Source organism: Dipodomys spectabilis, unplaced genomic scaffold (genome assembly GCF_019054845.1).
Source record: "Dipodomys spectabilis isolate Male_0828 unplaced genomic scaffold, ASM1905484v1 ptg000001l, whole genome shotgun sequence".
In the NCBI taxonomy this organism is placed as follows: Eukaryota; Metazoa; Chordata; class Mammalia; order Rodentia; family Heteromyidae; genus Dipodomys; species Dipodomys spectabilis.
Window position 1 is genome coordinate 4,722,858 of NW_024870678.1, and position 12,454 is coordinate 4,735,311.

General features: G+C 37.8%; 1 protein-coding gene across 3 annotated transcripts in view; it reads right to left on the reverse strand.

Annotated features, from left to right (window-relative positions):
• The window catches only part of Rev3l (REV3 like, DNA directed polymerase zeta catalytic subunit), a 151,580-nt gene that overhangs the window by 1,714 nt on the left and 137,412 nt on the right, over window positions 1-12,454 (reverse strand). For all 3 annotated transcript variants that reach the window (XM_042689028.1, XM_042688971.1, XM_042689046.1), the window contains exons 29-31: window positions 10,249-10,439; window positions 9,595-9,841; window positions 7,167-7,376 (exon numbers count right to left, since the gene is read on the reverse strand). In XM_042689028.1, the coding sequence (XP_042544962.1) occupies window positions 7,167-7,376; window positions 9,595-9,841; window positions 10,249-10,439 (648 nt within the window). The remainder of the gene's footprint in view (window positions 1-7,166; window positions 7,377-9,594; window positions 9,842-10,248; window positions 10,440-12,454) is intronic.

The following is a 12,454-nucleotide window of genomic DNA, read 5'->3' on the forward strand; positions in this document are numbered from 1 at the left end:
CCATAGTCCCTGACCCTAGTTCTGGGAGCTGCAGGGAGTTTACATGACTGCACTGTCTTAGAAAAGTTTATTTAGGCCATAATGGACCTGGGCTGATGCAGCACAGAAAGCAGCTCGGCAACCAGCCCCATAGATGTGTACAACTCCACTCAACTGGACCTGAATTAGAGACATGCCTCTGTGTGTTCTGAGGTTCCTTGAAACAGGCTTGCCCTGAGGCTACAGAACTGCCCAGCTAAGCCAGCATATCTGGGAAAGCTCTGGTCAAATGGGAGGCCCAGCCCCATAAAACCTGCTGCTTTAGCCACTGAGACACTCATTGCTGATACTGAGTATAGCTGAGGAAACTACAGAGAGGCTAGAATATTCAGAATCATGAATTAGGACACATCTCCAAGAGAAGGTCTTTCACTATGAAAAACATAAAACTGATAGAAATAACTTTTATCAGATGTTACTGTAAAGACAATAAAAGGCATAAAAACAGCAAGCATATGATTTCTTTAAGGGAATACATGAATTCTCTAACAGACCCTAAAGCAAAGTAAATCTATGAAAGGCCTGAAAAGGAATTTGAAGTATTATTTTAAGTTTAATTTTATTTTTTAAGTACTGAGGTTTTGAATCAGAGCTTCCCACTTGTTAGGCAGGACTTTACCACTTGAACATGTCGTCAATTCATTCTGTTTCTGTAATTTTGGACTAGGATCTTGACTGGACTGGTCTGAGCCAAGATTCTCCCTTTTATGCTTTCTGCTGGAATGACAGAAATGCACTAAATGGGGATGGCAGTTATGAACACATGACACTAATTTAAAGATTTCAAGTAAAACTTAAAGATGCAAATCAAGCAAAACAGATCAAGTCTAAAATTAGGAAAGGATAGTAAGGATCAGAGTGTAAGTAAATAAACTAGACACCAATAACAACAGCACCACAAAGATAACAAAGAGAAAAGCTTTTGTTTTTCTTTAATAATAAGGGTTTATAAGCTTTTAGCTGGACTTGTAAAAAGAAGATCCAAATAAACCCAAGAACAACAACAACAAAACATTTGTCACAGATAGCTCAGAAATACAAACACTAGGGAATACTATAAACAAATACCAACAAACTGGAAATTAGAAGAGATGTACAACCACAAAGACAAGGAAATCTGAATAATGCAGCAATAATAAAAAATAGAGAGGGATCTCAAAAAAAAAACTATAACACTACCTTATGGACCAGTAATTCTACTACTACTGGGTATATATTCAAAATAAATGAAATTGTTGTATCAAAGTAATACCTGTACCTCATGTTTATTGCAGCTGTAATGGGGAAAATAGGAAATAGGAATAGCCAAAATAGGTAATCAATAGATGAATGGAAAAAATGTGGTTTATATACAAAAAGCCTTATAAGAAGGAAATTCTACTATGGCAATATGAATGAGACTGGAGGACATTTGTGGTAAGGCACAGAAAGAAAAAAATACCACATGTTCTCACTCATCTGAGAAAGGTCAAAAAGTTGATCTCATATAAGTATAGAAGCCTTGTAAAAATTTTGGGATGGTAATGCACAGGGAGGAGGTAAAGAGAGGTTGGATAAAGGTACCAAAATGTGGTTAGATAGGAAGAATAAGTTCCAGTGTTCTTTAGCATATAACGGTGATGATAATCTACAAGTTTCAAAATAGCTAGAAGAGAGTCATCTGAAAGTTCCTAACACAAAGAAATACAAGTATTCTTTTGGTCATTACACACTATATATGAGTATTGAATTGTCACACTGTATGTATATATATATATATATATAAATATATATATATATAATTAATATGTATTGATTAGGGAAAAAAATCACATAATGTATTACCCAATTACCAGACTATTTCTTTTTTGGGGCAGCATTAGGGTTTGAACTCAGAGCCTTATACTTGTTCTGCTTGCTTGCTTGGCTGGTGCTATATCATTTGAGCCAAGCCTTTAGCTGTTTTATCTTGGTTAGTTTGGAGACAGTGTCTCACAGACTTTTCTGCCCAGGCTGGCTTAAACATAAGATCTTCTGGCTTCCAGTCTCCTGAGTAGCTAGAATTACAAACATAAGCCACTGATACCTGGCTCAAAGAATGTATCTTAACTATAAACACTATTTTTCAAATTACATATACTTGTCTTTTAAAAATGCCAATAGTGAGAAAATTATTTTCTTATTTCAGAAGAAAAATGCCAGTTTGAAAATTAAATCATGTTAATTGGACAGTAGTAGTCTAGAGCAGTAGTTTGCAGCTGGCTAACAATGAGCTTAAAAATAAATTAGTCTGAGCCTTATCCCATGCCAATGAATCAGAATCTCTGTGCATGAAAAGCTTAAGAATCTACAGTTTATAGAACTCCTAGGTCTTATGTACATTATGAACCAATAGAAAGAATAGTAGTGTGAGTCTAAGGACCAAGAAAATACAGTGTAACCAAGTTAAAAAAAAGAGAGAGAGAAACCTGGATGGGGGTGGGCATGTGCTGGTGGCTCACATCTATAATCCTAACTACTCACTCAGGAGGCTGAGATTTGAGGATAGAGGTTAGAAGCAAGCCCATGCAGGAAAGTCCATGACAAGTGGTAGAGCACTAGCCTTGAGCAAAAAAAGCTCAGGGACAGTGCCCAGGCCCTGAGTTCAAGCCCCAGGACCAGTACAACAGAGAGAGAGAGAGAGAGACAGACAGAGAGAGAGAGAGAACCTACAGTGGTATCAGTATTCTCATCTACCATGGAGGCTGAGGAAGGAGGAAAACCCAAACCTAGGAATTCTAGGTCCAAGTGGGAATAGTGAGTCAACTGCTTACAAACATATGCTTTAGTTTAATCAAGCATGCTGTTCTTTTAGAAAGCCTTTCAGTAATTATATCTTTGTCAAGAGACAAATCACTTCCCCACAACAGAATTTCTGTATTACAGCTGTATGTACTAAAGTTATACTCAAGTGCCAAGACAAACTGATAAATATTTAAGAACTCTGTGTGTCTGCTAAATAATCCACAATGGAGCTAGCTGACTTACTAAATTTAACTAAAAGGTTTAGTTTCAAGATCTTTTTACTGATTTATATCCTGAGTATTCTGCATTTAAAATTTTGAGCAACCCCAACTTGGAAACCTTTTTATTTCATAATGGGACATTTAAAAACAATCTCCTTTAATCTTTATGGATCCTTTCTTTTTGCTTTCTTTTTTTTTTTTTTTTTGGGTCCGGTCATGGGCCTGAACTCTGGGCCTGGGCACTGTCCCTCAGCTCTTCAGCTCAAGGCTAGTGCTCTACCACTTGAGCCACAGCGCCACTTCCGGCTTTTTTCTTTTTGCTTATGTGGTGCTGAGAATCGAACCCAGGGCCTCATGCATGCAAGGCAAGCACGCTACCACTGAGCCACCTTCCCAGCCCTCTTTTTGCTTTCTTATAAAAACTTCATTCAGATGTTTAATACATTTACTTTCATTCTTTTATGTTAAAGTCAGTGTTTAAGGTGATACTTTCTTTTCTGAGATTTGCTATAGCTAAGCTATAATCTCTTATGCAGTTTTTAAATTTTGTTTTAAGAGGAACTACTGAAGTTCACAAATGAAGGGATCATTTGGTTTCATGTTTTTAGAATTCATTATTACTTTATACCACTGTATTGATAAAAATGTCATTGGTGGGGCTGGGAATGTGGCTTAGTGGAAGAGTGCCTGCCTAGCATGCATGAAGCTCTGGGTTCCATTCCTCAGTACCACATACACAGAAGTGGTGCTGTGGCTCAAGTGGTAGAGTACTAGCCTTGAGCAGGAAGAAGCTCATGGACAGTGCCAGGTCCTGAGTTCAAGCCCCAGGACTGGCAAAAAAGAAAAAAGAAAAAAAAGTCATTGATAATATTTCCACTTTTTGAAATTTGTTGATTTTTACAAATTAAGATATGATCAAAATTTATTAACACTTAAGAAGTGTGTCATTTAATTTTGGATTACAGAAGTTGATACAGTCATAGGACTACTTTATGAGTTGTTTAAATATTCCATCACTTGATTGGTATTGGGTTAAGAAATGTATTAACATTACTTATTGAGAGAGAGAGAGAGAGAGAGAGGGAGAGTGTGTATGTGTGTGTGTGTGTGTGTCCTGAGGCATGAATTCAGGCCACAAGTGGCTAACTGGAGATTAAGGATCTTACAGATTCTCTGGCCCAGCTGGCTTTGGACTGAGATTCTCTTGAGTAACTAGGACTATAGATAGGCATGAATCACTGGGTCCTGGCTTACTATGTTCTTCTTACTTCCTGTTCTGTAATTCCTAATTTATGAAAGTTTTTACAATAAGAGGGAGCACAGAAATGAGGGGACAAAGGTGAACAAAAATGCAGCAGTGGTACTTGCTAGACACTATGTTGAAAATGAACTATATGGGCTGGGAAGGTGGTTCAGTGGTAGAGTGCTGCCTTGTATGTATGAGGCTCTGGATTTAATTTCTCAGTACCACATAAGCAGAAAAAGCCAGAAGTGTGCTGTGGCTCAAGTGGTAGAGTGCTAGCCTTGAGCTGAAGAGCTGAGAGGCAGCGCCCAGGCCCACAGTTCAGGCCCATGACCAACAGAAAAAAAAAAAAAAGAAAAAAGAAAAAAAAAAGAAAATGAACTATACAACTTGTGGGTGGAGATGGGAGGAAAAACAAGGGAAGAGGTGAAACTACCACCAAAGAAATGTCCTCATTACTTGACTTAAGAAACGGTAACCCCTCTGAACATCACCTTAACAATAACAATTAAAAAAAATTTCTACAGATTAGAATATGGAAAACATGTTTTAACCAAGTTTGAAAAAAACCCTGTAGTTTAAATATCTCTTGAAAGCTAAGTCTTTTAAACTTTCTTTTAAACTTTTATTTCTTTTAAAGTTTATTTATTTGAAAGTACATTCAAGCAAGAAGAAATGGAGCTTTTGCCAAGCAAAAGGGTTACTTAATCTATATTTTATAAAAAGGCCTATTGTCCCAAGAGAAGGTTGCCCAAGCTGCATTTCATAAAAGGCCTATTGTAAGAATGCCCATCAAGAAGGAAGGTGCTGGTTAAATTGATAGCACCAATTAGTATGGTATTTTGGTCACTGTGGGCAGAAGATAACAAAGGTCTCAGAAGAGACCACTCAGTGGCCTAAAGTTTCTGCTCCTGTCAGTATGCTATACTAGGGACCAACAAAAGAATTTTCTGTGAGTTGATGATTGTAATTGTGACACACCTATAGAATAAGACAAGCTAAGAGGGGCGGGGAAGGTGGCTCAGTGGTACAGCACTTGCCTTGCATGCATGAGGCCCTGGGTTTGATTCCTCAGCACCACATAAGCAAAAAGAAAAAAGCCGGAAGTGGTGCTGTGGTTCAAGTGGTAGAGCGCTAGCCTTGAGCTGAAGAGCTGAGGGACAGTGCCCAGACCGAGTTCAGGCCCCACGACCGGATGCCCCTCCCCACCAATAAAAGAATAAGACAAGCTAAGATACTCAGTAAGTTCAACGGTTATACTGATTAGGACCACAAAACTAATACAAAATGGCTGAAGGTTGGTTGGTAATATTCTAGCTAAGTATTGTTTCTTTAGTCATATATTGAGCAGGAAATCATTCATTCCTAAGTATTTACATACCACCACTGTGACTGGAATCTATGCTAAGTACAGCTGATAGAACAGGGAGAAGGGCAGCATGATTCTGCTTTCACCTGCTCACTTGATGTTATTGGTGAAGATACAAGAATAAGCAAAGGAAAGCAGAGGAGGTTATGGCAGGAGTTCACTCTAGAGAAAGCTTCATTATGTGTTTAATTGGTTCCTCGCAGATGATTAGATGGAGGTGAGGAAAGCATTCCTGATAGACAGAAAAGGGTGCTTAAAGATCAGAAGATGAAGAGTTTATAGTATGTGCACAGAAAAGTTCTGGATAGTAGTGTGGAGGGTAAAGTGAAGCAACAAAAAGGGCAAGAAAGCCGGGTGCAGGTGGCTCACGCCTGTCATCCTAGCTACTTAGGAGAGTGAGATCTGAGGATCACAGTTCAAAGTCAGCTTGGGCAGGAAAGTCCGTGAGACTCTTATCTCCAATAAACTGCTAGAAAACCGGAAGGTGGCGCTGTGGCTCAAGCGGTAGGACTCTCTCCTTGAGCTGAAGGGCGCAGGGATGGTGCCCAAGCAGAGTTCAAGCCACACGACCGACAAAAAGACAAAAAAAAAAAAAAGGAAAAAAAGGGCAAGAAATGATGACAAAAGTATAGCATTACAGTTTGAAAAAAACTTAAAAACCTTGTTAATGAGTGTGAACTTGGGAGGTGTTTTGTTTAGATTTCCTAACTTCAACAAATGTTGAAATAAACACAGCTGTTTATTTCTGCTGTAATTCCCACATTTGAAAAATTATCTTTGCCTTTATGTCTACATCACAGCTCAGTCACTTATTAGGAATATAATATGCAAACTGCTTAACTTCTATACTAGTTTATTTAGCTGAAAGAGTATCTAAAGAAGTCTCAATCATGTTAGACTCAAGCTGAGGGACAGCGCCCAGGCCCAGAGTTCAGGCCCCATGACTGGACCCCCCCCCCAAAAAAGTAACTGGAATGTTTCTTATTATTTAAAAAATGCTATTATAAAAGAAACTGAAGCTGGGCACTGATGGTGGTTCACATCTAAATCCTAGCTACTTAGGAGGCTGACATCTAAGGACTGAGATTTAAAGCCAGCCAGGGCAGGAAAGTCTTTAAAACTTATCTCCAATAAACTACTCAAAGAAAACTAGAAGTAGAGCTGTGGCTCAAATGGTAGTGTTAGCCTTGAGCAAAAAAGCTTAGGGACAGCCCCTAGGCCCAGTTTAAGCTTGCGAGTGTATCTGTATATACACACGCACACACACACAAAATTGAGAAGATGGCCATTCTATCTTTTAATATATACAATATATATTATTCCATAAGAACAAAAACTAAAGCATAAAAGAACTTAAACCATTTTTAATCCTTAAATTCAGTTACAATAATTTTAGCCTTTAGGAAGTTTGTTTAAATCTTCATTTTCCACATCAGTTTCACATCTCATACTATAATTCATCAAGAATTAACTGCACCTCTCTGAATAGTATGAGTACTTGGGATCCTGGGTCTACTGAACAAGGCCATACCTTTACAAGTTGCTCCTGTTTTCGTTCCAATTCTCGAATTTCTTGGTTGAGAATGATTGCAACATGTTGAGGCTGGCTCCGACATTTACTACAGATGCCATGCTGAGTCAGGTCATCGCATACAGGACAGTGTAAAGTAGTGAAATACTGTGAAATAGTGCCTTTTCGTCCTTCAGGTTCACTGTGAGAGGAGTTGGTAGTTTTCTGGATCTACAAAAACATCAATTCAGAAATGAATCTTAACCACACAGCAGACCCACTAATCTCATGCTAATTAGTCATTATCCTGCTTTCCTTACCTCTCCTTTCTCCTCCCCTTTTCTTCCTCCTTTCCATAGCTAACTATATGCCACATTTGATACTGGGTCTACAGAATGAACCAAATATTTGGTTTAACGGAGCCTACATCTGATAATATCATCAGATATAACAACTTCTTAGACAGTAGGGTGAAAAATTCCAGCAAAAGTAAATCTAGGAATTCTTCGAATTCTTCAGTTGAAATTAGTAAGGGCTTTCTTTTAGTAGTCTAGATTTTGGTAGTACTGGGGTTTGCCAGTACAAGTGCTATACTCTTAGCTCTTTGGGAATTATTTTTTTTACATTGAAATATTATTATTATATGCTTCAAATATTCTTCTGGTATCTCATAAATCACTGCCTGAAAGTTGTTTAGTTAGTCTCTTACAAATGCTATTGGTACTATGTGCCAGTGGCCCATATCTGTAACTCTAGGTCAGGAGGAAAATCATAGTTTAACACCCTGAGCAGAAAAGTCTAAAGACTATCTTCAATTAATCAACAAAATGCCAATTGGAGGCATATGTAGCTCAAGTAGTAGAGTACCAGCCATAAGGAAGAAAGCTGAATAAGAATATGAGGCTCTGATTTCAAGCCCAAGTACCAGCTTCTGAACAAACAACCAAAATGCCATTAGCTTAACATTCTTGCTGAAATGAAAAACAGTAACTTTACAACTTTGGTGGTGGTGGTGGGGGGGGGCGGGGCGGGGAGAATAAGGTGGGGAGGGTGAAAGGGAAGGGATGGGAAGGGGAAACAAAGGAGGAGGCTACAATGCTTGATAAGAAATGTACTCATTATCTTGCCCATGTTAATTGTAACCCCTCTGTACGATATTTTCACAATAAAAAATAAATAAAAATTAAAAAAAAGAAAAACAGTAACTAAATAAAAAATCTGAGTTTCCCAGCACGGATACAGCATTATAGGTGTCAATCAGTACAAATTCTCTAAAACATAACTAAGAATTCAAGCAAAGTTCCTTGTTTCCACACTCCATTTTTTTGGGGGGGAGGGATAGAGGGCTACCCAGGGCTTGAACTCATCTCCTCACATGTTCTGTCAGCTTGTTTGCTCATGGCTGGCATTCTATCACTTGAGCCATGCCTCCAGTTCTTTTTTCTTTGGTTATTTTTGTGATAGGCTCAAGCTTTTTAGTGTATGTGCCATTCCTGGGGCTGGAACTCAGGACTTGGGCGCTGTTCCTAAGCTTTTTTTTTTTGTTCAAGGCTCACTCTACCTACCTCTTGAGCCACAACTCCACTTCTGGCTTTCTGGTGGTTGACTCAAGGACTTTCCTGCCCATGGTGACTTTGAATGATCCACAGATCTCAGCATACTGAGTAGGTAGGATTAAAAGCATGAGCTATCAGTGCCTAGCTAGGGTTATGCTGTTATGCTTGGGCCATATAGTTTTCTTCCTGTTTGTTTACCAGGATGATGAGATGAGAAGTTCATGCCACTGTATCTAGCTTTTATTGGTTGAGACAAAGTCTCATATAGTTTTTGCCTGGGCTGGCTCAAATTTTTGATCTTGTTTGATACTTCCTAGGTACGTATGATTACACATATGAAGTCACCATACCTAGTTCTTTATATTTCCTAAACATCCACTTTGAAGAAATATTTGTTCTTCATTAATTTTCTAATAACTGGTTTACTCTGAATTATTTTCTGGCTATTTACCATGGAAATTCTTGTTTGTATTTTTGAAATTTGGGCAACCTAATAGAAGCTAAGAAGGTGTTTATAAAAAACAAAAACAACACTGTGTTGAAAATGAACTTTACAATGTCGGGGTGGGGTGGGGGTGGGAGGAGTTGGGGAGGTGGAGATGGAAGTGATGTTAGGGGGAAAACAGAGGAGGAGGTGACAATGCTCGCTATGAAATGTACTCATTACCCTACTCATGTAACTGTAACCCCTCTGTACAACATTTTTACAATAAATATATATATATATATAAAACAAATTTTTTTTAAGGAATCAGAGAAGGGTGGCATCTTTGTAAAGTTACAATAATAGAAGACCATTTTCCTGTCTCACAGCATAGAAATAATAATTTTTAGTTGTACTAGAAATCTTAAGTGAAACAGATACAAGCACAGGTACTGTTTAGTAAACTTACCCTCGGTAACTCATGATACCAGCTGAAGACATCAATACCAATAAGTGAGAAGACTCTTGCCAGGGGTGGGAGGATCTGCTTAGTGATATAGTAAGTGGCATTCAGCCTCAGAGTTGGATCCTGAAGAACTTCTGCTGGGCGCCTTACCAGCTGGATAAGTGGAACTCCAGGAGTTCCATAAATAATGACATATGGCACTCGTTCCCCAACACGAGGTTCAGAACGCCGGTCATAAGCAAGCATTTTCCTATGCAAACCCAGATAAAAATCACAATCAAAGACTGTTATAGATGGCACCTTTCCAATACATTTAAGTCAGAATTAACAAAACCATGAGAAATCTACTAGGATCTAAATTCTTGAATCAGTATTAGGGACTTCCTGGTTATTTTGATATAGGAGAAACAAATACATCAGAGGTCATAATTTCGCTGTTTTTGGTTTTCCAAGGAAAGCTAAGAGGAGGAATACCCACAAAGTATAAGGAACATTCATCTTTAGAAAGAGTTCATGTGGGCGAATGGGAGAAAAACAACTTTTGTAATGTCTATTGATGGTGGACTGGGTCTCTTTTTCATTTACCTAAAGTCTTTGCAGATTACTGGGACTACCCCATCTAGGTACTAAGGGCTGTGCTGTTGCCTACATCATTACCTTGTAAGTTCTAGAGCTGGAACACAAGCTCCAGGTTTGTAAGAAAAACTTCCTCTGTATTCCTTGGCAAAGATAAAATCTTGTATGCTGGCCTTTCCTTCTAGAAGTTTCATACATTGTCGCTGAACATACTGCTTAATTAGACTTATATCTCTCGTTTCAAACAGCAGCTTTAGAGAACGTTCAAGTATCTTAAAACAAAACAGATTTGCACATAGATAAAATATTTTGTGGCATCACTGTCTCAAGACATATACATGTAGGCATGCATACATACATACATGTACACATTCATATTGTAACTAGTAGATAATTTGCTGATCTATCTAAGCACTTGAAAGTATTTTTGAGACTATACAGCTTGGCATTTCTAAAGACAGATTATATAGTTTGAGAAAAAGCATGTTGGAATCATAGTCAGATAAACATTTGTTATAAAAAGCAATATAAAACATTAAGTTTTTCTCAGTCAAAGTGCTCTAGACATCAAAAATAAGATGTGATTTCATTCATTGTTTTTGGCAGTACTCAAGTTTGAACTCAGGGCCTTGTGCTTGGTAAGGCTATTGCTATACTGTTGAGAGATGCCTCCAGTTCTGTTTTCTGTTGACCTCTTTTCTTAGCATAGTGGTTTACTTCCTTCCCAAGTATATGCTGGAGGTGGGATCAGTCTACTTTTACGCTTCTAGTCATCTCTGGGATCATAGGCATATTCTACCAGGTCCAGCTTTCTTCTCCTTGGAGATGTAGTCTTATAGACTTCTCTGCTCTGGCTGGCCTCAAACTTCAATCCTCCTATTCCTCAGCTTTCCAAGTAATTAGGATTACAGGTAGGAGGCACCAGCACCCAGTGACTTTTTTTTTAATTAAAGGACCCAAGTCAGCTATAGAACCATAAAGCAGTTTAAATAACATGAGTCAAATGAAAAAATGACACTTTGCCTTTATTTAGTATTGATGAATAATTATGGCAGAATTTTGTTAGAAATAAATCTAGGAAATAAACATATAGTATATGTAGCAGCCTGAATTTAAATTAATTCTAGGTGAAAATTCTATATCTTATTTTGATAATGAAATTTATATATACTTATACATACACTTATTTATTTTTAGTTATAATTCTGGCCACAAGGGTAGAAGGTACTAGATATTCCTTCCAGAAACTACTACTGAATAATACTCCCAATTTATTTACTATATCCACAAAAATCAAATTATGTTTTTAAGTGTCCTCATAAAACTCAGTAGTACTATTTTCATTTATATCATATATTTTTGGTTTGTCTAAGTTTTAAAAAAAGAGAAATACTAAAGTGAAAATTACTAAGATGGGAAAAATTTAGGGGACTTATATACCAGTGTTCAGAAATTTTCCCAATTTGTATCTAAATGAAATTTTATTTCATTTAATTTGACTGTGTTACTTATGAAATTAGTTTGTGAATTTCTCTTCTTTATCCTTTCTATATTTTGGAAATAGTCTAGTATGTCCTATTTTAACCATCTAAGTGATAGAAAAACTCTTACCAGTTCATGTATACATTTTTAACACTTTTTTTTTTTACAACAAGCCAGAAACTAATGACTAAAATAAAATTGTTTTATTAGAAAAAAATTCTCAAAATTCATACAGTTCCACCTATATAGTTACCTGTAGGATATATTTCCTTCACCTAGATGTGTGGTTAAAGATAAGTTACATTTACACAAGATTCATTTTTGTATATGTGCTAGTACTAGGGCTTGAACTCAGGCCTGGGCACTGTCCCTATGGTTTTCTTTCTTAAGACTAATGCTCTGCATTAGTCAACTTCCGTTTTTGGGTGATTAGAGATAAAGAGTCTCATGGATTTTCTTGTTTGGGCTTGCTCTGAACCTTGATCCTCAGATCTCAGCTCAAGTAGCTAGGATTACAGGTGTGAGCCACTGGTGCCTGGTTATAAAAATTTTTTTTACTCACTTCTTATGCACAAAAGGTATATAGAGGGCTGGGAAGGTGGCTCAGTGGTAGAGCGCTTGCCTTGCATGCCTGAGGCCCTGGGTTCGATTCCCCAGCACCACATAAGCAAAAAGAAAAAAGCCGGAAGTGGCGCTGTGGCTCAAATGGTAGAGCGCTAGCCTTGAGCTGAAGAGCTGAGGGACAGCGCCCAGGCCCAGAGTTCAGGCCCCACGACCGGACCAAAAAAAAAAAAAAAAAAAGGTA